At 44.5% G+C, this 27449-nt stretch overlaps 1 protein-coding gene across 1 annotated transcript in view; it reads left to right on the forward strand.

Moving 5' to 3' along the window:
* LOC135552058 (receptor-type tyrosine-protein phosphatase U-like) overlaps positions 1–27449 on the forward strand; it is a 245449-nt gene that overhangs the window by 200126 nt on the left and 17874 nt on the right. Inside the window, exons 15-21 of the mRNA XM_064983432.1 lie at positions 4176–4314; positions 5959–5988; positions 6396–6556; positions 10439–10626; positions 14654–14726; positions 15644–15720; positions 20523–20559. Coding sequence (XP_064839504.1) covers positions 4176–4314; positions 5959–5988; positions 6396–6556; positions 10439–10626; positions 14654–14726; positions 15644–15720; positions 20523–20559 — 705 coding nt within the window. The remainder of the gene's footprint in view (positions 1–4175; positions 4315–5958; positions 5989–6395; positions 6557–10438; positions 10627–14653; positions 14727–15643; positions 15721–20522; positions 20560–27449) is intronic.

Genomic DNA, 27449 nt, shown 5'->3' on the forward strand with positions numbered 1-27449 from the left:
CATTCAATATTTATACCTTCACCAATTTGGCCACATTTGGGCTACTTGGGTGGGACACCTGGGTGACTTGTAGCACACTCATTTTGGAAGTTATCATTCTGAAACTTTGCACAAGTACTGTTGCCCTCCTTTGTTTTTCACTGAAATTGTCCCCATCATCCTATCTGAATGTTTGTTTTGTCTTGTTCATTTTAAAGATGATGATACAACAATAAAAATAAGATCTATTGTGTTATATTCTCCTACATTCAATTCACATTTACACAAACTTCAGAGTGGTTTCTTTCAAATGAAATCAAGAATATGCATATCCTTGGTTCTGAGCCTGAACTACAGGCAGTTAGATTTGGGTATGTCTTCAGGCGGAAATTGAAAATAGTAGGGGGGTAGCTGTAAGAGGTTATAACCACTTCTGGGAAAATTGGAAAACACTAAACAAACAACAACACGAATAGGTATCTTTCCAAAATGAAGATGTATGGGCAAACCACTTCTCCATTCTTTCTGGCTCTATAACAAAGAACAAACAGCAAAAACATATACATGATCAAATACAAATCTTAGAATCAACTATTAAAGACTACCAGAACCCACTGGATTCCCCAATTACATTGAATGAACTACAGGACAAAATACAAACCCTCCAACCCAAAAATGGCCTGTGGTGAATCCTCAATGAAATGATAAACTATACAAACAACAAATTCCAATTGGCTATCCTTATTAGTCTATGGATTCTTCAATTACATTGAGCTGATTTCTGATGTGCTGTTCCCTCTTTCGCCGTAGTGTTTTTCTGTACTGTTTTAGTGATTCACCAGAGTGAAGGTGTAGACTCAGGTTTTCTGGGACTCTATATGTTTTTGTTTTGATAGGATTCTCAATTTCTTTCTTAGGTTTTAGTATTCTTCATCAAATCATTTGTCATTGTTGTTAATTTTCTTCAGTATTCTGTTTGAAATGTTTAATAGGGAAGTTGAGAAGTCAAATATACTGTGTAGATTTTCTTCTGCCAAGTTTACACCTTCACTATTACAGTGGGATGTTTTGTCCAGGAAGTTGTCTATAGGGGATTGAATTTGAGTTGCCAACACACTACATTCCTTCCATCTATAGTATTTCTTAATATTATTCATTTCCTTTGGCTTTGATGCCTCATGATTGAGTGTTGCTCTGTTCAAGTAGATTTTGCTGTGATCTGTGGTCAGTGGGCTGACTGTGAACGCTCTGAGAGACTCTGGGTTGAGGTCAGTGATAAAGTAGTCTACAGTACTACTGCCAAGAGATGAGCTATAAGTGTACCTACCATAGGAGTCCCCTTGAAGAGTACCATTGACTATGTACCTACCCAACATGCAACAGAGCTGCAGGAGTTGTGACCCATTTTTGTTGGTTTTGTTGTCGTAGTTGTGTCTAGGGGGGAATATGGGGGAGGGAATGCTGTCACCTCCAGGCAGGTGTTTGTCTTCCTGTGTGCTGAGGGTGTCAGGTTCTTGTTTGGTTCTGGCATTTAGGTCGCCACAGACAAGTATATGTCCCTGGGCCTGGAAATGATTGATTTTCAGGATTAGCTGTCTTCATTAAAGTATGGGGATTCTAGTGGGGGGATATAGGTAGCACACAGGACATTTTTCTCTGTTAAGATAATTTACTTTTGAATATCTAGCCAAATGTAAAATGTTCCTGTTATGATTCATTTGATAGAGTGAATTGCTCTTTACCAGATTAGCATACCCCCTGAGTCCCTTTCCTGTTTCACACCTGGTAGTTTGGTGGATGGGACTACCAGTTCTCTGTGACCTAGAGGGCAACCAGTGGGTCCGTCTCCTCTACACCATGTTTCTTGTAGGATGACAATGCCTGTATTTCTGATTCCTTTGGCGAAGTCCAGGTTCCTGCTCTTTAGGCCAAAGGCAGATTACCTCAAGCTTCCTCTCTCGCTCTCTAATTATACAACTTTTCTTTATCTCTCTCCAGCACGCCCACACACATGCACACATATAACATTTTCCTCTCGCACAATTTTTTTTTCTCTCTTTCTCTCTTGCTCTCTCTCTCATTCTGTGACTGCATAATGAAAGGCTGGGGCTCCTGTCAAGCGTGAAGCAGAGAGACAGACAGGGACAGAGACAGGCGGCTACCGCTTAGACGACTAGTGTCACACCTCAGGTGTGCCGGGCCCACGCGCACACACCAGCACAATATCTGGTTAATGACACGCTTACGCTGGCAGATGAAGATGAAATGTGTGTCCTCTCCAGCCCTCTACCTTTCTTTACATCCTCCATCCTAATCTTTCTCTCACACACATTCTCTCATATATACATTTGCTCTCCTTTTTTTCCTCCTCTCTCTCTCTCTCTCTCTCTCTCTCTCTCTCTCTCTCTCTCCACCTCACCCATCCCTCTCTCTCTCTCTCTTTCTCTCTCTCGCGTTCGCTCGCTCTCTCTCTCTCTCTCTCCACCTCTCTCTCTCTCTCTTTCTCGCGTTCGCTCGCTCTCTCTCTCTCTCTCCACCTCTCTCTCTCTCTCTCTCTCTCTCTCTCTCTCTCTCTCTCTCCACCTCCCCCATCTCTCTCTCCCTGCCTCACAACAGCAGAAAGTTTTAGTGGTCTAAACTTGTCCATGGCAACGTGCTTCTTACAGCAGGAGTCGGTAAGGACAGAGTGACTTATCCACACACACACACACACACACACACACACACACACACACACACACACACACACACACACCCACCCATTAGTAAAGTGGACTTGGAGGCTAGAGAGAGAGAGCTAGCTAGCCAGTAGAGCTAGAATCATCTGCAATCAACATTTCTGCAGGACACACTCTGTTTCCTGAACAGGCTTTTAAGGCTCAGGCAAAATTACCCCCCTTGCAGACAAAATAGCATGCCTTACTGGGAGGGAGAAAAGAAGATGTGGATCCTGTTCAAATTGGTTGTGCTGCAGCTAACTGGTAGAGCGAGATGAAGAGAGAGATTTTTTTAAATAGTAAGTGAGCTGAAAGAGAGAGGACCACATCCAGCTGAAGCGTTAGAAGAAGGGGCGACGGTGAAAAGAGGTAGATAATTGGTTTTAGCTTCGTGCCTCCAGTGATAGACCATTTCATTCACCCTCCTTTTTGTTTACCCATCGGAGAGAAGCCTTTTAATTAAGCGTATGCTCACAGGGGTTCAGGATCTTAATTCTCAACCAATTCTGTTTCTAGTCGGCAATAAACACTTCTGGAAAGCGACACCATGGGAGCTCCAAATTCATCATGGGAGAGATTTCAAGCTGTTGTTATAGGTTTGATGGAAATGTAGAGGCACAGCGAACACGGTGAGACTGTGATGTTAGTGCATAGAAAATGGCTGACTGAATGAACTTCCAGCTAGCTATTAGCTGATGTAACTGGTGTGTTTTCTTAACACATGTAGGGAAAGTCTGTCCAGCTGTCCACACTGGCTACACCAACTCTGACTGGTTAGTTAGCGGCTTAAAAGCTTACTCCTTATCCAAGTCTGTTACCTATCATGAAACATAGTCAGGGACAAAGCCAGAGCTTATTTACTCTACCATACTCTCTTCCTCTCTCTCCATATCTCCCCCCCCAGCTCTCCCTCTCCCCCCTCTCTACTTTCCTCCCCTCTGCCAGTATATTCATCCAGGTGGATATAATACCCAGTGTGAGAGGGATAATAACCTGATTTTACTCTGATAACCTGGCTCACCGTGCCTTCCCGTCTCTCAGACGACCACAATACCCCTGGGCCTCCTTTGGGATTAACAGAACAAAATAGAACGAGACTATAGCCTTCCTACTCTAACTCCTGATACTTTGATCGCTGATCGTCATCGGTATAATTGGTTGTCTTTGTGGTTGTGTGCCTTTTCTACAGGATGCTTAGGCTTCTGTGTGGTCTAGTGTAGGGTCTAGGGAGAGGAATTTTACTAGGTTGGCCCTTTTGTTGGGGTGTCATCGCCCGAACCATGAGTTCTTCAGAGCTAATGCCTAGGCCTTTGCTCAGCAAGCTACTACAGTCGTATAACATACAGAAGACTATCACTCTAACTTGTCTCTCCCCCTCGTGTCTCTCCCCTGTAGCTGCCCTCTAAAGACCATAAGAGGGTCCTGGATGAATCTTAGGCTTTAGTTCAACGGGCTAACAGTCTTCTCTTTACCCTGTAGCTGCCTGTAAGGACCATAAGAGGGCCCTGGAGGTGTCCCAACATGCAGAGGACATGGGTCTGATCCTGGGGGCCTGTGCTGGCGGACTGGTGGTCCTCATTCTGCTGCTGGGGGCCATCGTCATCATCATCAAGAAGGGGTGAGTGGAGGGTCGTGAGTGTGTAAAGGTGATTGTGATTGTGATCATACAGGTGATCCAGAAAGGGGCCTATCTTTGGCTGTCTCTTAGCTGCCTGTCCCAAACTGCCATGTGACTAACTATGTCCTATTAGGGGAGGTATTTCTCCATCACATATTGGCAGGCTTACTCCAATTCAATTCAATAGGGAGTTAGGTAGGTAATGGAGAGTATATTGCTTCCAGAAGTACACACATGGCTAGGTATTATTTGTGAGATGCTGTGCAGTTATAGTTGCCAAGCTTTTGCGTAGAACTCATTTTTTAATTTCAAGGTCTGTTGTCTATTGGCTGCACACACACCTAGGAATGAAACTCTAATATTCACTCCAGCATCACCAGGACATACTGCTTGGCAGTAGTGTACTCTCCTCCTTCCCTCTCTTCTCCTCCTTTACTCCTCTTCTCTCCTCCTTCCCTCTCTTTTCCTCCTTTACTCCTCTTCTCTCCCCCTTACCTCTTCTCCTCTGACGTTATATTGGGAGAATAACGCTCAGTCTGTAATATTTCATCAAGGGCCCTTTCAAGCCATTGCCCTTTCAAGTCAAAGCAGATATAATAGCAGCATCTGGGTTGGTGTGCAGTGCTCTGTGAACACGGTGCCTGTGGCTGAGCCATTAATTGGAGAGGAAGGTTGTTGTTGCCTTTCAGATAGAATTACCACCTCAGGTTTTCTCATGATGAAGGGAGAGGAGCTGGGACGCACTTCAGAGAAGCAGGGTTGGACGTCATAGGGAGAAGCGTGATAGAGACAGAAACCCCCAGTAGACCGTTGAGCTAACTGTACCTTGGTTGACAGCTGTATGTGTACCTGTGCTCCCTGGCATATTATTCAGTTAAGTGATAAGCAATCTATTTAGCTAGGAACCCAGTCAATGTCACAATTGTGCTATATTTTATCTGCTGCATGGTCGCTTGCCCTGCCTCCATAAACATACAGGTAACTGCCAACATAAAGTGTCTTATTAGGGCGTTGGGCCGCCACAAGCCAGAACAGCTTCAATGTGCCTTGGCATTGATTCTACACGTGTCTGGAACTCTTTTGGAGGGATGCGGCACCATTCTTCCACGAAAAATTCCATAATTCGGTGTTTTGTTGATGGGGTTGGAAAATTCTGTCTCAGGCGCCGCTCCAGAATCTCTGACCAGTGTTGAATTGGGTTGAGAACTGGTGACAGAGATGGTCATGACATATGGTTTACATTGTTTTCATGATCAAACCATTCAGTGACCACTCGTGCCCTGTGGATGGGGGCATTGTCATCCAATCAGGGAATAGCCATTGTAGCCAAAATAATGGCCTGCCCGGCATTTTTATACATCATCCTAAGCATGATGGGATGTTAATTGCTTAATTAACTCAGGAACCACACCTGTGTGGAAGCACCTGCTTCCAATGTACATTTTATCCTTCATTTACTAGTGTTTTCATTATTTATCTGTGCATTTTACATTTTTTATTTTGCCTTGCTGGAGGCCACCTCACTACCATGGCCCCACCTCTCACGTCTCTTTGTTTTCTTTCTCTTCACTCTCTCTCTCTCTCTCTCTCTCTCTCTCTCTCTCTCTCTCCTCCTCTTTCTTCTCCTTTCTCCATGCTAATCAGAAGGGACTTCTATTCTTACTCTTACTACCCGTAAGTGACTCCACCCTAGTGTCTCCCTCCATCTTTTCCTTATGGTGCAATCTTCACCTGCTTGCCCTCTGTAGTCCTGGAAGATGACACTTATAGGAGATAAGCATCTCCTCCACCTCATCCTCTATATACCTCTCCAGTCTATGCTCTCTCTCTCTCTCTCTCTCTCTCTCTCTCTCTCTCTCTCTCTCTGGGCCTGCTACTATCATCAAATATTCCTTTATCTCCCTCGCCTCGATTTAATCTCTTATTTTTCCCCTTTCTTCCAATTTCTCAACTCCTTGACCTCAACCCCCCTCTTTCCACTCATTTCCCCTCTTTGCTATTTCCTTATTTTGAGCTCTCTCTTATTCCTCCCTCCCTCCCTCACTCACTCTCCTCTCCTCTCCTCTCCTCGCTCTGTGCAGCAGGAAGAAGGTAGCGCTGAACAAGGCAGCCATGTCGTACCGTCAGGAGAAGACCAGGAAGCTAGGTTCTCTGGACTGCAGCATGACAGAGCAGAGCACCCTGCAGCAGGATGGGCGCACTGCTAACTCCTTCATGGACGCCCACACCTGCAACACACGGAGTAAGAACCAAGAACACCCTGAGCCCTAAGAGAGACAGAGAGTACAGAAAAGAGTGCATTAGTCTGTACGCTAACCCTGTACCCCCAAGAGAGGGCGAGAGAGGCTGAAGGAGAGCACAATCCAATGATCCTGTGCAGAGGTAGATGCTCTAGAACACTCAACTACACCCTGCTACAAGTACACTCTGTAGGCTACAATCTTTTCCCTCTCTACACACACTGTCAACTACAACAAGTACACTAGTCTGTAGACTCTGTGCCACCTACTGTAGTATACACACTGTCAACTACATCAAGTACACTCTCTAGGCAACAGTCTGTCCTGTACACACACACTGCTAAGATAAGTACCATCTTCAGTTTCTCAGGCTTTCTGTTTACTTCGCAAATCAAATCAAACTTTATTTGTCACATGCACCGAATACAACAAGTGTGGGCTTACTTACAAGCCCGGTGCAGTTCAAGAAGAGTTAATATTAACCAAATAAGCTCAAGTAAAAAGAATAAAAAGTAACACAATAAAATAAGAATAACGAGGCAATACAAAGGGGGTACAGGTTAGTTGAGGTAATTTGTACATGTACGTAAGGGTGAAGTGACATAGATAGTAAACAGTGAGTGGTAGCAGTGTGCAAAACAAATCATGGGGGGGGGTCCAATGTAAATAGTCCAGTGGCCATTTGATGAATTGTTCAGTAGTCTTATGTCTTGGGGGTAGAAGTTGTTAAGGAGGCTTTTGTTCCTTGGCGCACCGGTATCGCTTGACGTGCGGTAGCAGAGAAAACAGTCTATGACTGGGGTTGCTGGAGTCTCTGAAAATGTTATGGGCTTTCCTCTAATACCGCCTATTTTATAGGTCCTGGATGGCAGGAAGCTTGGCCCCAGTGATGTACTGGGCTATACGCACTACCGTCTGTAGTGCATTACGGTCAGATGCCAAGCAGTTGCCATATCAGGCTGTGATGCAACCGGTCAGGATGCTCTCGATGGTGCAGCTGTAGAACTTTTTGAGGATCTGGGGACCGATGCCAAATCTTTTCAGTTTCCTGGGGGGGAAATGTTTTGCTGTGCCCTCTTCACGACTGTCTTGCTGTGTTTGGAACACGATAGTTCGTTGATGATGTGGACACCAAGGAACATGAAACTCTCAACACGCTCCACTACAGCCCCGTCAATGTTAATGGGGGCCTGTTCTGCCCGCCTTTTCCTGTAGTCCACGATCGGCTCCTTTGTCTTGCTCACATTGACCTCACTGACCTCCTCCCTATAGGCTGTCCCATTGTTGTCGGTGATCAGGCCTACCACTGTTGTGTCATCAGCAAACGTAATGATGGTGTTGCAGTCGTGTTTGGCCATGCAGTCATGGTCATGGGTGAACAGGGAGTACAGGATGGGACTAAGTACACACCCCTGAGGGGCCCCAGTGTTGAGTATCAGTGTGGCAGACGTGTTGTTGCTTACCCTTACCACCTGGGGGTGGCCCGTCAGGAAGTCCAGGATCCAGTTGCAGAGGGAGGTGTTTAGTCCCAGGGTTCTTATCTTAGCGATGAGCTGCGTGGGCACTATGTTGTTGAACGCTGAGCTGTAGTCAATGAACAGCATTCTCACACTGGTGTTCCTTTTGTCCAGATGGGAAAGGTCAGTGTGGAGTGTGATTGCATCATCTGTGGATCTGTTGGGGCGGTAATCTGTTGGGGCGGTAATCAGTTAGGCAAGTTACCTTTGCTTCCTTGGGCACAAGGACTATGGTGGTCTTCTTGAAACATGTAGGTATTACGGACTCTGTCAGGGAGAGGTTAATAATGTCAGTGAAGACACTTGCCAGTTGGTCCACTCATACTTAGAGTACACGTCCTGGTAATCCATTTGGCCCCGCGGCTTTGTGAATGTTGATCTGTTTAAAAGTCTTGCTCACATCGGCTACCGAGAGCGTTATCACGCAGTCATTCAGAACTGCTGGTGCTTTCATGTATGCTTCAGTGTTGCTTGCCTTGAAGTGAGCATAAAAGGCATTTAGTTCGTCTGGTAGGCTTGCGTCACTGGGCAACTCGCTTCTGGGTTTCCTTTGTAGTCCATAATAGTTTTCAAGCCGTACCACATCAGCCTAGCGTCAGAGCCGATGTAGTAGTATTCAATCTTAATCCTGTATTGACGCTTTGCTTGTTTGATTGTTCGTCTAAGTGCATTGCGCAATTTCTTATAAGCGTCCAGATTAGTGTCACTCTCCTTGAAAGTGGCAGCTTTAGCCTTTAGCTCAATGCGGATGTTGCCTGTTGTCCATAGCTTCTGTTTGGGATATGTAAGTACGTTCACAATTAGGACGACGTCGTCAATGCACTTATTGATGAAGCCAATGACAGAGGTGGTATACTCCTCAATGCCATTGCATGAATCCCGGAACATATTCCATTCTTTGCTAGCAAAACAGTTCTGTAGCGCAGCATCCATGTTGTCTGACCACGTCCATATTGAGCGAGTCACTGGTACTGCCTGCTTTAGTTTTAGCTTGTAAGAAGAAATCAGGAGGGGAGATTTATGGTCAGATTTTCCAAATGTAGGGCGGGGGAGAGCTTTGTATACATCTCTGTGTGTGGAGTAAAGGTGGTCTAGAGTTCTTTTCCCTCTGGTTGCACCCATGACATGGCTGGTAAACATTTCAGAAAACTGATTTATTTTTGCCTGCAATAAAGTTCCCGGCCACTAGGAGCTCGGTTTCTGGATGAGCATTTTCTTGTTTCCTTTTAGCCTTATAGAGTTAGTTGAGTGTGGTCTTAGTGCCAGCATTGGTCTGTGGTGGTAAATAGACGGCTACGAATAATATAGATGACAACTCTCTTGGTAGATAGTGTGGTCTACAGCTTATCATAAGTTACTCTACCTCAGGCAAACAATACCTAGACATTGCGCACCAGCTGTTATTGTCAAATAGACACACACCCCACCCCTCCTCTTACCAGACGTAGCTTCTCTGTTCTGGTGGTGCATGGAAAATCCCACCAGCTCTATATTTTGTGCTACGTCGTTCAACCATGACTCGGTGAAACATAAGATATTACAGTTTTTAATGTCCCGTTGGTAGGATCATCTTAATCGTATGTCATTAATTTTATTTTCCAATGATTGCATGTTAGCCAACAGAATGGATGGCAGTGGGAGTTTACTCGCAATCCTACGGATTCTTAGAAAGCAGCCCGACCTGCCCCCCCTTTTTCTTCGTCTTTTTTCATGCAAATGTCGGGGATTTGGGCCTGTTGCCGGGAAAGCAGTATATCCTTCTCCTAGGACTCACTAAAGGAAAAAACTTCTTTCAGTTCAGTCATAAGAGATGGAAGCAGCAACATTATGTACAAAATAAGTAAAAAAATAATTTACAAACAAGGCAAAAAGACAAACAAAATGCCACAGTTGGTTAGGAGCATGTACAACGTCAGCCATCCTCTTCGGCGCCATCTTAGAGTTTCTCTGATTCATCTCATTCTCTCAGTCCTTCAGATTGCTTTTAGTAATATACACTATTTTCCTTCTCTCTCTCTTTCACTCTCTCTCTCTTTCTCGTCTCAAACGACCTCTTTCAATAAAAATATTCCACCGTGCCCGTCAACATGTGCATACAATATGTCTTCATTGTGATACCGGCTCTTCCTTGATCCGTCAGTTGAGTGGATGTTGTGTTGAGCAGGTGGAGGTTGACCTTCAGACCCTCACTGAGCCATGCGCTTTAATAAAATAACATGTAGCCAGTAACTTATATAACATATGTAATGTTGTGTAATGGTTAACGTGTATGTTTGTGTCCATCTTTGTGTCTGTGGTTGTGTATCCATCTTTGTGCGTGTGTATGTGCTTGCGTGCCATGCTCATGCATGTGTATGTCTCCTCTAGACGAACAGAGGAGTTCAGTGAACGAGTCCAGCAGCCTGTTGGGTGGTTCCCCTCGACGCCACTGTCGTAGGAAGAGCTCTCCGTACCACACGGGTCAACTTCACCCCGCGGTCAGGGTGGCAGACCTCCTCCAACACATCAACCAGATGAAGACTGGGGAGGGATACGGCTTCAAACAGGAGTATGAGGTGAGAGAGAGGGAGAGGGATGGAGAGGGATGGAGAGAGGGAGAGAGAGGGAGAGGGATGGAGAGGGATGGAGAGGAATAGAGAGAGAGAGAGAGAGAGAGGGAGAGGGATGGAGAGGGATGGAGAGAGAGAGGGAGGGAGAGGGAGAGGGAGAGAGAGAGAGAGAGGGATGGAGATGAGATGGAGATGAGAGGGATGGAGAGAGGGAGAGGGATGGAGAGAGGGAGAGGGATGGAGAGAGGGAGAGGGATGGAGAGAGGGAGGGGGAGAGGGATGGAGAGAGGAAGGGGGAGAGGGATGGAGAGAGGGAGGGGGAGAGGGATGGAGAGGGATGGAGAGGGATGGAGGGAGAGGGAGAGGGAGAGGGATGGAGAGGGATGGAGAGGGATGGAGGGAGAGGGATGGAGAGGGATGGAGAGAGAGAGAGGGATGGAGAGGGATGGAGAGAGAGAGAGGGATGGAGAGGGATGGAGAGAGAGAGAGGGATGGAGAGGGATGGAGAGAGAGAGAGGGATGGAGAGAGAGAGGAATGGAGAGGGATGGAGAGAGAGAGAGAGAGAGGGATGGAGAGGGATGGAGAGAGAGAGAGGGATGGAGAGAGAGAGAGGGATGGAGAGAGAGAGAGAGAGAGAGAGATAGAGGGATGGAGAGGGATGGAGAGGGATAGAGAGAGAGAGAGGGATGGAGAGGGATGGAGAGAGAGAGAGGGATGGAGAGAGATAGAGGGATGGAGAGGGATGGAGAGAGAGAGAGAGAGAGAGAGAGAGAGAGAGAGAGAGAATGTGGGTGTAGCATCCTTTGGGATTTAATGATGCAATTTTGGAGGCAGAAGGCATTTTAATACAGTTTCTCATCTCTAAGTCCAATGGCTTATGTGTTCAGTAGGCTGCTGCTGGAAGCTTATTTTAATAAGCAAGAGTCAATGTAAACCTCCAGTAGCTGTTTGATACCATCTCTCAATGTAAAGCTATTTCATTCTGCTCATCTCTCTTTCAGATATTTTTCTGTTTCTACCAAGAGTATATTAATTAAATGGCTTTCAAGTAACTTTTTTTCATTCTATTTGTGATTTACTACAAAGTCCCTCTATTCGCCCAGTAGCATTTAGCTTGTATTTGTACCCGAATCCAAACCTCCAAGTTTCCAGATGCGCTTTTCGATTCATTAATCTCACCCCCAAGGGCCCAACAAATTCCCCCTCCTAAAATCAATACAGTGGTCGCTTTTTCACTCCTCCATCGCTTTTCTGCTCCTCTGTCTCGCTCCCTCCATCGCTCCCTAGTCTGTCGCCTGGAGAAATAAAGGAGATGAAGCTGAGATCAGTGTGCGACTGGGGTGTGTGTGTGTGTTTGTGTGTGTGTGTGATGTGTGTATCAGTGTGATACTGGCTGTAGGACTTCATAACCCTTATTTCCCACTGGGCTGCCGAGGCGGCCATTGATCATGCATGCTGCAAAGGACTGTGGGAGTTTTTAAATGGCACTACAGGGTTTCTGGACCGGCGCTACAGGATTTCTGGACTGTCTCAGATAGAACGAGGCTGATGTCAGATAGCCATAACCAGATTACAACCAACTAGTTAGACTGTCAGGTTGGATCCAATCCTCTTGACTGTCTTCAGGGCTTCAACCCAGCAGGCAAAGCTGGTTGAAAGGATGTCATTACAAACCAGAGCTCTAAACCCAACAGTGCAGTAATCAATATCAGTGTAGTACTATTAAATATAAGGTAGAACAACAACACACAAGAAATAGAAATAATAACAATAAAAAGTAAGAAGCTATACACAGGGTCAGTTCCAATACCATATTTACAATGTGCAAGGATACTGGATCAATATAGGTATATATGTATTGGGGTAAGGTGACTAGGCATGAGGATTTATGATATACAGAGTAGCAGCATCATGAAAGAAGATTGTATGTGTGTGTGTGTGCGTGTGTGTAGAGTCCATATAAATGTGTGTGCATGTTATGTGTGTGTTGGAGTGTCAGTGTGTGTGAGTGTGCATTGAGGCAGTGCAAAAAGTTGTCTTGTGGCTTGGGGATGGAAACTTTTCAGGACGCCGTTTTGGTGTCAGACTTGATGCACTGGTACCGCTGCCGTGCGGAAGCAGAGAGTCTATGGCTTTTGGGTGGCTGGAGTCTTTAACGATTCTCCTGGCCTTCTTTCCACACCACCTGATATAACTGTCCTGTATGACAGGGAGCTCGGCCCCAGTGATCTACTGGGCTGTCCGCACCATCCTCTGTAGCACCATGCGATTGAGGGCGGTGCTGTTGCCATACCAAGCAGTGATGCAGCCAGTCAAGTTGCTCTCAATGGTTCATCTGTACAACTTTTTGAGGATTTGAGTGTCCATGCCAAACCTTTTCAACCTCCTCAGGTGGAAGAGGCACTGTCGCGCTGTGTTGAAAATGAAGTCCATAGTGATTTGGACCCTGATGAACGACCCGCTCCACTGCAGTCCTGTCAACGTGGATGGGGGCGTGCTCGCCACCCCATTTGCTGTAGTCCACGATCAGCTCCTTGGTCTTACTGATGAAGGACAGGTCGTTGTCCCGTCACTGTCCTCCCTGTAGGCTGTCTCATCGTCGTCGGTGATCAGACCTACCTCCGTCGTGTTGTCAGCCAGCTTAATGATGGTGTTGGAGTCATGCGTGGCCTCAGGGGAGATAAAGAACATTGCTAGAAAAAAAGAGGATTCCATTCTGACGATCAGCAGCTGAGACCCTAATGCATGATAGTGGCGTGTTAAAGAAAGCCTGTCTATGGATTGGTTCAGTGTTAGTCAGGCTCTGCTCTAAAATGTGTTGGTGGGAGAAGGAGAGAGAGAAGGAGAGAGGGAGGTATCATGTCTTCTCTAAGCAGGATTAGGTATAGTATTACCTGTGTAGGAGTGAGGCGCAGGTGTAATCCTCTGATCAGCATGCTGCCACTGTCCCTGGGCTGTAGGTGGACCGGCCGCCCCACGCTGATCCCATGCTGGGATTGTGCCGGCGCTGATGAGGGATTTAATAAGCTGGGGTTGGAGCGCCTGGATGTGCCCGGAAAAGCAGCCAGGATATAAGTTTGACTTACGCCATGAACGTGATGTGACTTGGACGCTACCGCCGCCAGCGCCACTGTGTTTCTTCGTAAACACATCTGTCACACTCACTCAGTCATTCTTTCTTTCTCTATTCTCTCTCTCTCTCTTTCTCATAAAGTTGATTTAGATTCAATAGATCCTGTCGCGCTGTGCAGCCAGATTGTGAAAAGGGTGCCAAAAACATCTGTCACAAAGGTAGCACTTTAACACCAAGATATTATAAAGCACTTGGATTTTAGGCAGAACCTCTCTCGACGCATAGGTAATGAGAGAGACTCAAGCTCGCCTATCTACCTCCTCTTCCTCTCCTCATCCTCTCCTCCTTTCCTCCTCTTAACTCTTGATTGCCCTCCTCTTTCTTCCCGGCCTCCTCTCCTTCTCCTCCTCTCCTCTTCATCACCTCCGCTCTCCTTTCCTCTCCCTCCTCTCCTCATGTCCTCCCCTCTACCTCCTCTCCTCCTCACCTCTACCTCATCTCCGCTCTCCTTTCCTCTCCCTCCTCTCCTCATGTCCTCTCCCCTCTCCCTCCTCTCCTCATGTCCTCTCCCCTCTCCCTCCTCTCCTCTCCCCCTCAAGGCCAGATCCATCTCTCTTAGCCCCTTCTTCTCCTCACCATTCTCTCATAATTGTGTCATGACAGAAATACGAGCAGTGAATATGATGGCCAAGTTACTCAGGGAACCTCAGGTTAACAGTCTAAGTTGGGTGGTAAAACTAAGCTGAGTGGTAAAACTACGTGGGGATTTGGTAATAAAACTGAAAGGATATTTGAATCTGACACCTACAGTATATTCCTTGTGTCCTAGTGATATCTGACATTCCGGTAACCAAGCTAAGTACTTCAGTGTGCTGTTTAAATCTGCCGATGACAGAATTTCGTCTGTATGCTAACCATATCTCACTGTCTTTGTGACCACTTGTTCCTTTTCTTCTCAGAGCTTCTTTGATGGATGGGATGTCACCAAGAAGAAGGACAAGACTAAAGGGAGACATGACAGTTTGCTGGGGCGTAAGTTCTGTTCAGACCCTTGCTCTGGAATGGAGTAGTATGCCAAATATGGAAGAACATTTGCAGGAAAGCTACTGTAACTTAACTTTGTTTCAAATTAGTGTTCCAATTATAACATGTCCTCAAGTCAATTGCTATTGACAACCACTATTTAAAAATCTTTGTTTTGTTTAACATCTTTGTTAAGTGTCCCTTTAAAAGAGAATATACATCTGAAAATACCTCCTGGTTAAATAAAGCTGACATAAAAGTCCCTCTCTCCTGTTGATGATCTCTCCCCTGTTGATGATCTCTCCCCTGTAGATGATCTCTCCCCTGTAGATGATCTCTCCCCTGTTGATGATCTCTCCCCTTATAGATGATCTCTCCCCTGTTGATGATCTCTCCTCTGTTGATGATCTCTCCCCTGTTGATGATCTCTCCCCTGTTGATGATCTCTCCCCTGTAGATGATCTTTCCCCTGTAGATGATCTCTCCCCTGTTGATGATCTCTCCCCTTGTAGATGATCTCTCTTGTTGATGATTTCTCCCCTGTAGATGATCTCTGTTGTTGATGATCTCTCCCCTGTTGATGATCTTCCCCTGTTGATGATCTTTCCCCTGTTGATAATCTCTCTTGTTGATGATATCTCCCCTGTAGATGATTTCTCTTGTTGATAATCTCTCCCCGGTTGATGATCTCTCTCCTGTAGATGATTTCTCTTGTTGATGATATCTCCCCTGTTGATGATCTTTCCCCTGTAGATGATCTCTTTTGTTGATAATCTCTCCCCGGTTGATGATCTCATCCCTGTAGATGATCTCTCTTGTTGATGATCTCTCTTGTTGATGATCTCTCCCCTGATTGATGATCTCTCCCCTGGTGATGATCTCTCTTGTTGATGATCTCTCTTGTTGATGATCTACCTCCCCTGTAGATGATCGTCATCGAGTCAAGCTACACTCTCTCCTAGCAGACCCCAACTCTGACTATGGCAATGCCAACTACATAGACGTAAGTTACACGCTCTCTCTCTCTCTCTCTCTCTCTCTCTCTCTCTCTCTGTCTCTCTCTCTCTCTTTCTCTCTCTCTCTCGATCTCTCTCTCACCCCGCTCCTCCTCCTCACTCTTTACTGTCTCTGTCCACAGTTGCTCCTTAAACTGAGACTCAGCCATATGATCAGCTGTGGGAACCAAAGATATTGCAGAGTGACTTACGATGTAAGAGGCTGCACTTCTGAGCATCCACACAGCTTCTGAGCATCCACACAGCTTCTGAGCATGCGCACGGGAGTTGGCTGTACTCTATTGCAATGTGATAGCTGTGTGACAACAACTGCTGCAGAGATTAGTCTCTGGCCTCACATGGAAGACTTCCTGATATTCTAATTTTATCTTTGTATTGTTGTGTTCCTTTAAGCTGTGTGTCTGGCCCAGTGCTAGAGAAGTGCTGGAGGACGATAGACTCATGGGTAATATAATCTCTCCCAGCAGCTGTCTGTAGACTGGCCACAGGAAGGAGAGACTCGTGTGTAATGTAGTCTCTCCCAGTAGCTGTATGTATGCTTGAGACAGGAAGGAGACTCTTGGGTAATGTTGTCTACCCCAGCAGCAGTTTGTAGGCTGGCCACAAACGGCTCATAATAATGGCTGGAACCGAGCAAATGGAATGGTATCAAACACATAGAAACCATGTGTTTGATGTATTTGATACCATTCCACTGATTCCTCTTCAGTCACTACCATGATTCCATCCTCGTCAATTAAGGTGTCACCAAACTCCTGTGGTCTAAGGATGTCTAGCCTAATGTTCCAGTCTACAAGGACACCCGTCCGAAGTGTGTGAGGATGTGACAGTCAGAGACTCCCACTGTACTGTGTGTGTACAGGTAGTCTGTCCCAACAGCCCTCTCTGGGCTTGGCCTCAGTTGGCTGGCCGGTACACTGTGACAGTAAGGATATCCACTTAAAGAGGATTGTCCCCTCAACCTGGCTTTGTCCCTGTATCCCTGGGGGTACTGGAATAGATTTTGAGATAGACATCGTCTCAGCAACACCACAGATCCTTTAAGATCCTATAAGATCCTTTAATATGCTATAAGCTAGGAGTCTCTGTGTCCTCTCTGACGGCTGACGACTCGTCCAAAAGCGGTGACTCGCTCTGTCTGTCTGATGATATCAAATGCCTGATCCTGTTCATCTGGCATTCCGTTAGTTGTGATCTCAACTGTTCAGCTCCAGTGAGTCTCATCCTTGAAGGCTTAGCCAAGCCCAGTACCAGTTCATACCTCATCCCAGAAACGTTCTCTCCCGGCTCTGTGTCAAAGCTGAACAGCTAGTACTGTAGCTAGTGTTGGAGGGATATTCACTTTGTGTGCTTGAGCTATGTCCACGCAGTGTGTGTGTGTGTGTGTGTGTGTGTGTGTGTGTGTGTGTGTGTGTGTGTGTGTGTGTGTGTGTGTGTGTGTGTGTGTGTGTGTGTGCGCATATGTGGAGGCATTGCTCAATACACACGCAGTACAGGTTACGTAAAGGTGACATTCACAAAAACCTCTTTTAGCAATTATTTATCTTTGTTGAACACAGTCCGTTCAGTGAAGTGCCCAATGAGAGCAGGAAAGAGCGTACGGGGTTCGACTGCATTCGTCTCCCTTCGCTCGAAGGAAAAGATGAATATAAGAATAAGTCAAATGGACAGAATAGAAAAGCTAAAATTGACAGAAAATAAAAGGTCAAATGAGCGCTGACTCAGCAGGTTGAGGTGGAAGGGAAGGACAATGTGTTTGTGTTGCAGCTCATGGAGAGTGTCCCGCCCGTCCACCCCCTCTTGCCCTTTGTGAGCACACTGGTTACATTCTCCGTTCACCCTCCTCTAGCTCTGCCTGAAAGTTTCATTAGCATATGGGCCTTGCGAGGAAACCTGTGACATTGTTAGGGCTGTCTACACCACTGTCTGTATGTTGTGGCAGGACCCCTGACTAGCCTTCCCGCTAGCCTAAACCATGGAGGGCGGGGCTTGGGTTTGACTAGATAGGAGGAGGAGGGTTGGGTCGTAGTAAAAGTATAGTATGTTTTGTTCACTTAGTGTTCCATGACCACAACAACTACAGGAAGTTCAAGAAAAAAAAGTTGGTTTCTACCTCTTTGCCATGGCAACAGTGTGTGAGGCATGATGAAACAATCACTCTCTCTCTCTCTCTCTCTCTCTCTCTCTCTCTCTCTCATCCCCCTGTTCTTTAATCTCAATAATTAGCTTATGTTTCCTTGCTTCCTTCCTTCCATCTTTCTGTCTTTCTCCTTCCTTCTTTTCGTAACCACTGGGACCTCTTAGATCCGGATAAACAGGGAAGTAAGTACTACTGCTTCTCTTCTCTTTCTTTTCCATCTATCTTCACGCTCACCCTGTGCCCGCTGCGTACCCCCTTACTTCCTTCCCCCTTTCCATTGCTCCACCACTTTCTAATCTCTCTGTCTATGAGTCCGTCCCCCCCCAGCCCTAGACACCAGCTGCTCCCCAGAGTTTAATTTAGCCAAACCTGCTCTGTTACACCACTACACTCACTCTCATCTGCAGCCATACTAGACTCACTTAGAGTAAAGGATTTGTATGAGGTTTGTCTGTCCCCCATCACAGCAGAGATGACACAAAGCATGTCTTACTGTAGGCAAGTCTGTCCCAATAGACAGAACCAGCCATTAGAGCTTTGTATTATATATTACACCTGTCCCCTATCAGAAATCGCACAAAGGAACCAATGGGAGGAGCACAGTCTAAGTGTGAATCCTAAATGCCCCCCTATTACCTATACAGTGCGCTACTTTTGGCCAGAGCCTCAAAGGTCTCAGTCTATTCCCTATATAGTTAATTACTTTTGGCTAGAGCTCAGATATGCCCTGAAGGCAGTAGAGACCCATGCAGATAAATCATGCAGGGCCAAAGCCAGGACAGATACACACACTCAGCTCCAGGGGTGGAAAAAGTCCCCAATTGTCATACTTGAGTAAAAGTAAAGATGCCTTAATAGAAAATGACTCAAGTAAAAGTGGGGAACGACCATTGATGTTCTCTTGATTAGACAATTTTTCTGTCCTGCTAAGCATTCCAAATGTAACGAGTACTTTTGGGTGTCAGGGAAAATGTATGGGGTAAAAAGTACATATTGTTCTTTAGGAATGTAGTGAAGTAAAAGTAAAAGTTGTCAAAAATATATATAGTAAAGTAAAGTACAGATACCCCCCAAAAACGAATTAAGTAGTACTTTCAAGTATTTTTTCTTAAGTACTTTACAACACTGCTCAGCTCAGATGAGACACAGCGAAGGGCTTCACAGGAAACACTGCACTGCCAGAGCCTGAACATAACATGACTGTTTTCAACCTGTTTTCTGCCCCTGTATCACATTATGTTGGATGTTTCTCACACATAGATTGTCATACAGCATTTGGGCTGATGTTCAACCACATAGTGGGCTATCTAGCTGTGTCAAACTAGATTGGTTTGAAGGGGGTCCAACTTGCTGTGAAAGAAGAGAACATGTAAAGGGAGAGATTGCCAACTTTGTATTGGCTTTCTTCTTGGCTTTCCATCTTGTGGCAACTTGCTTTCCATCTCATCATGTTGCAACGCTGTGATGTGATTGGTTTTGTCATGGTTTAAATGTGGTGGGGAGCATGAGAGTTTTTTTTTCCTCCATTTTTGAATTTCACACTGCTTGATGTGATGCTGTCTGTTCGCTGTAGGCGGAAGGTGGTGGTTACCTAGGTGACAGACAGACAGGAAGCACGCACACACACACACACACACACTCACACACACACACACACACACACACACACACACACACACACACACACACACACACACACACACACACACACACACACACACACACACACACACACACACACACACACACACACACACACACACATAGTGAAGCAGAGAGGATCATGGGAAGGATGGGAATGGGGTCACTGCACTCTAGCATGGCGACTGTCATCCATCTCCTGTCCTCTCTGTGTGGCATGGCACTTATGGAATTGTGTGGGTGTGTGTGTGCGTGTGTGTGTTCCCTTATAGCCAAGAGTGATGAGGGGACCATGCCCAGGGCTGGAGGATTTGTCTTGCTTTACATTCTCTCCTCTCTCTCTCTCAAACACACCATGCTCAAAGCTGGTTAATTTGTCTTGCTCAAAGTGATGAGTTAGTCTGGACAAACACAGACCATGACTAGCCATCCCATCTGAGTGTCCAGGCTGGATCATAGCACAGTAATGCACCTCCCAGGAGAACAGACAATGACAGACCAGTCAGTGTCAATTGCCTGAAATGAAAGCATTATAATTTCACTTTTGAAGTAACCTTGTGTACTTTATGATTGCTCTATACCTGAACAGGTCATGTCAAAAGGTTGCCTGAACAAAACTAAAAGGAATTGGTAGGAGGAAGCTGCCCAATGAGAAAATGACGGTCCCTCTCTCTAGACAGTTATGGCCGCTGTAGAGAAATCTCCTTTAACTCCCTGTAATCCAACAGTCCAACCTTTACAATATGAAAACATTATACTATGAAAACCACTTGTTATTATATCTAGGTGGAAGATGAATACATTGCAAGCTTCACTACATATTCAGTGTCATTCAATACCAGATCAAAAATAAGAGAGGAGAGGAGACTGAGGGAGGGGCGTTGTAGTGGTGGTTCTTTATAGTGACTCCAGGGACTGGTGTTTACACTGTGTTACTCTGATGTTCAACTCTCTCTCTTTCTCTCTCTTTCTTTTTACCTCTATCCCTTTCTCTCTCTTTTTCCACAGGGGTACCAGCGATCAAACCACTTCATAGCCACCCAAGGTGAGTGCCCTTGGAATACTTTTTCAGGAATCAATGAATGGTAATATACCTTATTCTGCGTGTGCACTGTATGTATGTGTGTGCCTGAGCAGCCAAGCCTCCCAGTTGTTGATATTAAAATAATGATTTGAATTATTATTATTATTAATATGTAAACACACTGGCTGGTGAACCATCACGTTGTGTGTCTGGGTGTTTCTCTATTCTCTACCGCCCAAGCCTCCCTCCCTCTCTCTCTCTCTCTATTTCTCTCTCTAACTCAATTCAAGGGGCTTTATTGTCATGGGAAATGTGTTAACATTGCCAAAGCAAGTAAGGTAGATAATATAAAAAAGTGAAATGAACATTTCAAATGTCATATTATATATATATATATATATATATATATATATATATATATATATATATATATATATATATATATATATATATATATACATATATATACAGTGTTGTAACGATGTGCAAATGGTTAAAGTACAAAAGGAAAAATAAGTAAACACAATTATGGGTTGTATTTACAATAGTGTTTGTTCTTCACTGGTTGCCCTTTTCTTGTGGCAACAGGTCACAAATATTGCTGCTGTGATGGCACACTGTGGTATTTCACCCAGTAGATATGGGAGTTTTTCAAAATTGGGTTTCTTTTCGAATTCTTTGTGGATCTGTGTAATCTGAGGGAAATATGCATCTCTAATATGGTCATACATTGGGCAGGAGGCTAGGAAGTGCAGCTCAGTTCCCACCTCATTTTGTGTGCAGTGTGCATATAGCCTGTCTTCTCTTGAGAGCCAAGTCTGCCGACGGCGGCCTTGAGTCTGTGCATAGTCTGTGCATAGCCAAAGCTATCCTCAAGATTGGGTCAGTCACAGTGGTCAGGTATTCTGCCGCTGTGTACTCTCTGTTTTAGGGCCAAATAGCATTCTCGTTTGCTCTGATTTTTTTGTTCATTCTTTCCAATGTGTCAAGTAATTATCTTTTTGTTTTCTCATGATTTGTTTGCGTCTAATTGTGTTGCTGTCCTGGGGCTCTGTGGGGTCTGTTGGTGTTTGTGAACAGAGCCCCAGGACCAGCTTGCTTAGGGGATTCTTCTCTAGGTTCATCAGCTTCCTTTTATGTGGTTGTAGAATGTAACGGCTCTTTTCTGGATATTTATCATTAGCGGGTAACAGCCTAATTCTGCTCTCCATGCATTATTTGGTGTTTTACATTGTACACTGTGTACTGTACACATTTTTGCAGAATTCTGCATGCAGAGTCTCAATTTGGTGTCTGTGTCATTTTTTGAATTCTTGGTTGGTGAGCGGACCCCAGACCTCACAACCATAAAGAGCAATGGGTTCTGTAACTGATTCTGGTATTTTTAGACAGATCCTAATTGGTATGTTGAATTTTATCTTCCTTTTGATGGCATCGAAGGCCCTTCTTGCCTTGTCTCTCAGATTGCTCACAGCTTTGTGGAAGTTACCTGTGGTGATGATGTTTAGGTCAAGGTATGAATGTTTTTTTTTGTGCTCTAGAGCAACGTTGTCTAAAGGGAATTTGTATTTGTGGTCGTGGCAACTGGACCTTTTTTGGAACACCATTATTTTGGTCTTACTGAGATCTACTGTCAGTGCACAGGTCTGGCTGAAGCTGTGTAGAAGATCTAGGTGCTGCTGTAAGCTGCTGTAAGCTGCTGTAAGCCCACCCTGGCTGGTGACAGAAGCACCAGATAATCACCAAACAGTCGACATTTGACTTCAGATTCTAGTAAAGTGAGGCCAGGTGCTGCAGACTGTTCTAGTGCCCTCGCCAATTCATTGATATACACCTACTCATTCAAGGGTTTTGTAGATTTGTACTATTTTCTACATTGTGGAATAATAGTGAAGACATCAAAACTATGAAATTACACATATGGAATTATGTAGTAACTACTAAAAAACAAATATATTTTATATTTGAGATTTTTCAAATACTCCCCCTTTGCTTCGATGACAGCTTTGCACACTATTGGCATTCTCTCAACCAGCTTCATGAGGTAGTCACCTGGAAGGAATTTCAATTAACAGGTGTGCCTTGTTAAGTTAGTTTGTGGAATTTCTTTCCTTCTTAATGCGGTGAGCCAATCAGTTATGTTGTGACAAGGTAGGGGTGGTATACAGAAGATATACCTATTTTTGGGAGAAGACCAAGTCCATATTATGGCAAGAACAGCTCAAATAAGAAAAGAGAACCAACAGTCCATCATTACTTTATGACATGAAGGTCAGTCAATACGGAACATTTCAAAAACTTTGAATGTTTCTTCAAGTGCAGTCGCAAATACCATAAAGTGCTATGATGAAACTAACTCTCACGAGGACGGCCACAGGATTGGAAGACCCAGAGTTACCTCTGCTGCAGAGGATAAGTTTATTAGAGTTACCAGCCTCCGAAATTGCAGCCCAAATAAGTGGTTCACAGAGATCAAGTAACAAACACATCTCAACATCAACTCTTCAGAGGAGACAGTGTGAATCAGGTCATCATGGTCGAATTGCTTCAAAGAAACCACTACTAAAGGACACCAATATGAAGAAGAGACTTGCTTGGGCCAAGAAACACGAGCAATGGACATTAGACCGTTGGAATATGTCCTTTGGTCTGGAGTTCAAATTCAAGATTTTTGGTTCCAACCGCTGTGTCTTTGTGAGATGTGGTGTGGGTGAACGAAGGATCTCCGCAGGTGTATTTCCCACCATAAAGCATGGAGGAGGAGGTGTAATGGTGTGGGGGTGATTTGCTGGTGACACTGATTTATTTAGAATTCAAGTCACACTTAACACAGCATGGCTACCACAGCATTCTGCAGCGATACGCCATCCCATCTGGTTTGGGCTTAGTGGGACTAGCATTTGTTTTTCAACAGGACAATGACCCAACACATCTTTTTGCACTATTGGTTAGAGCCTGTAAGTAAGCATTTCACTGTAAGGTCTACACCTGTTGAATTCGGCGCACATGACAAATAAACTTTTATTTGATATGAAACCCTCATGCAAAATTGAGTAAAAGGCTTTTTTGAAATCAACAAAGCATGAGAAGACTTTGCCTTTGCTTTGGTTTGTTTGTTTGTCAATTTGGGTGTGCAGAGTGAATATGTGGTCTGTCGTACAATAATTTGGTAGAACGCTAATCTGACATAAATTTTTCGAAGTGGTCAGGGTCTGGGGCGGACTGGTGTCAAGACTTTTTTTGGGAGCTGAGGTGGGCTGTTTTGCTGGCTTCTCTGTGGGGATGGCCACCTCACCTCTCTAATGGTTTGTTCTCTGTCATACACCATCCCCCTCACCCTCTCCTCCAGCAGTCTGATCCTCTCTTCTAGTGTTCTGTTCTTCTCCTGCTTCACCTCTTTCTACTGTAGATGTTGTCTCACTACAATCCAGAGTGCAGATACAGTTGAAGTCGGAAATGTACATACACTTACAGTGCCTTGCGAAAGTATTCGGCCCCCTTGAACTTTGCAACCTTTTGCCACATTTCAGGCTTCAAACATATAGATATAACTTTATTTTTTTGTGAAGAATCAACAACAAGTGGGACACAATCATAAAGTGAAACGACTTTTATTGGATATTTCAAAGTTTTTTAACAAATCAAAAACTGAAAAATTGGGCGTGCAAAATTATTCAGCCCCCTTAAGTTAATACTTTGTAGCGCCACCTTTTGCTGCGATGTCAGCTGTAAGTCGTTTGGGGTATGTCGCTATCAGTTTTGCACATCGAGAGACTGACATTTTTTCCCATTCCTCCTTGCAAAATAGCTCGAGCTCAGTGAGGTTGGATGGAACTGAAAAAGCGTGTGCGAGCAAGGAGGCCTACCCATCTGACTCAGTTACACCAGCTCTGTCAGGAGGAGCTCTGTCAGGCTTGAGGAAGGCTACCTGAAATGTTTGACCCAAGTTAAACAATTTAAAGGCAATGCTACCAAATACTTATTGAGTGTATGTAAACTTCTCACCCAATGGGAATGTGATGAAAGAAATAAAAGCTGAAATAAATCATTCTCTCTGCTATTATTCTGACATTTCACATTCTTAAAATAAAGTGGTGAACCTAACTGACCTATTTGGCTAAGGTGTATGTAAACTTCCGACTCTCTCCCCCTCCAGCTCTCCAGGTCTAGTTAAGGGGGTGTTGTTGTGCTGGACTGTTGTCTGGGTCTGTACTGACTGGAATGTAATCACCTGCTGTTCCAGATCCACCTGCCTTACCACCAGCTGGGTAAATGTATTCTTCATTTCAATGAGGGAGTGGTATTCTGTGCTGGGAGGCTGACTTTCCACTTGGGGTTGCTCATCTGTGGGGTTATATAATGAAGAGATCCGGTCTGATCCGCTCTTGGTAGGGGTATCTTTCTCATGGGAGAGCTTCTCCCGCTGAGCTATTTCTTTGATTACGTGAAAGTCCAGCTGAAACTGTTTGCGGTTGTCCTGTACCAATACTGTTCCAGACTTACAAAGATTTATATTAGATGACTCAGAGTCCTCGTTGTCTAGTATCCTGAGGGGTAGTGTGTTAATATAGCACTGTACCATGCCAGGGGATGGTCTGTGTGGAAGATAAGGTTGCTTTTGTTCCCATTTTTATAATAGTCATCAAGAAGTGTCTCTTGATTTTCCATAAGGAGTTTCATTTTGTACTCTTTTCGTGTCTTATTATTCTTTACATACACAGGGTACTGTATTTGTATTACCTCTGAACAGCAGGAGGGTGCTTCTAAGGCCTCTCCATTTGGTTGGTGCTCTCCTGCCATTGCTGGGCTCAAGGGCTTTGACACCTTTCGCTTCACACGTTAGTGCTGATTGAAGTTGTATCTCTTTGTCCTAGCAAGGTTGGTAACCTTACCATTCAGTTCCTTATTAAGTAAAATATTTCATTGTAATGTGTTTTTCTTCTTGGCGTTTGAAAGTCCAAAATTGCTTCAGACTAAGCATTACTCACTCAGTTCCAGGTTTGATGGTGTTTTCAGGTTTCTATTTGTTTGACAGAGCATTTGCTGTATAGTTTGGGAATAATAATCCTTCTGTGTAGGAAGCATTCCAGGGAATTCCAGGTAATTCCGTCCAAAATCAGGTTGTAGATTTGGAGTTTTGATTTGGAGTGAAGGTTATGTTGTTTAGGGTAGCACTTTGTATATTTCCCTACCAAAAAATCCAAGTTTGTCTAACTCTTAATCTATTAATTTTAAAAAACATGCAGAAAAATGGGTGAGCTCATATTCTCTCTCTCTCTCTCTCTCTATATATATATATATATATATATATATATATATATATATATATACAGTTGTGGCCAAAAGTATTGAGAATGACACAAATATTAATTTTCACAAAGTCTTCTGCCTCAGTTTGTATGATGGCAATTTGTATATAACCCAGAGGGTTATGAAGAGTGATTACAACAATTGCAATTAATTGCAAAGTCCCTCTTTGCCATGCAAATGAACTGAATCCCCCCCACAGTGAGGCAAAGACTTTTGGACGATGGCCTGGTGTCAAAGAAGCCACTTCTTTCCAGGAAAAACTTCAGGGACAGACTGATATTCTGCAAAAGGTAGGGATTGGACTGCTGAGGACTGGAAAGTCATCTGGAAAAAAGCTTGTCTGGAGAAGACAAGGTGAGAGCCACCATCAGTCCTGCGTCATGCCAACAGTAAAGCATCCTGAGACTATCCATGTGTGTGGTTGCTTCTCAGCCAAGGGAGTGGGCTCACTCACAATTTTGCCTAAGAACACAACCATATAAATCATGGTATCCACACATCCATCCAGGAACAGTTTTGTGATAAACAATGCCTTTTCCAGCATGATGGAGCACCTTGCCATAAGGCAAAAGTGATAACTAAGTGGCTCGGGGAACAAAATATTGATATTTTGGGTCCATGGACAGGAAACTCCCCAGACCTTAATCCCATTGAGAACTTGTGGTCAATCCTCAAGAGGAGAGTGGACAAACAAAACCCCACAAATTCTGACAAACTCCAAGCATTGATTATGCAAGAATGGGCTGCCATCAGCCAGGATGTGGCCCAGAAGTTAATTGACAGCATGCCAGGGCGGAACGCAGAGGTCTGCAAATATTGCAAATATTGACTCTTTGCATCAACTTCATGTAGTTGTCAATAAAAGCCTTTGACACTTGAAATGAAATGCTTGTAATTATACTTCAGTATTCCATAGTAACATCTGACAAAAATATCTAAAGACACTGAAGCAGCAAACTTTGTGGAAATTAATATTTATGTCATTCTCAAAACTTTTGGCCACAACTGTACATACATGGGGCGGCAGGGTAGCCTAGTGGTTAGAGAATTGGACTAGTAACCGGAAGGTTGCAAGTTTAAACCCCCGAGCTGACAAGGTACAAATCTGTCGTTCTGCCCCTGAACAGGCAGTTAACCCACTGTTCCTAGGCAGTCATTGAAAAGAAGAATTTGTTCTTAACTGACTTGCCTAGTTAAATAAAGGTAAAATAAAAAAATAAAAAAACATACGGTGCATTCAGAAAGTATTCAGACCCCTTGACTTTTTCCACATTTTGTTACTTTGCTGCCTCATTCTAAATTGTATTAAAACATTTTTTTCATCAATCTACACACAATACCCCATAATGACAAAGCTATGTTTGCAAATGTATTAAAAATAAAATACAGAAATGTCTTATTTGCACAAGTATTCAGAGCCTTTGCTATGAGGCTCGAAATTGAGCTCAGGTGTATCCAGGACAAGTCTCCATTACAATGTCCTTGAATGGCCCAGCTAGAGCATGGAACCCAGTCAAACATGTTCCGCTAATCCCGTTCCGCTTGCGGAACCCCCCCGCAAAAGCCAGTGAAAGTGCAGGGCGTCAAATTCAAAACAACAA

Source organism: Oncorhynchus masou, chromosome 13 (genome assembly GCF_036934945.1).
Source record: "Oncorhynchus masou masou isolate Uvic2021 chromosome 13, UVic_Omas_1.1, whole genome shotgun sequence".
NCBI lineage: Eukaryota > Metazoa > Chordata > Actinopteri > Salmoniformes > Salmonidae > Oncorhynchus > Oncorhynchus masou.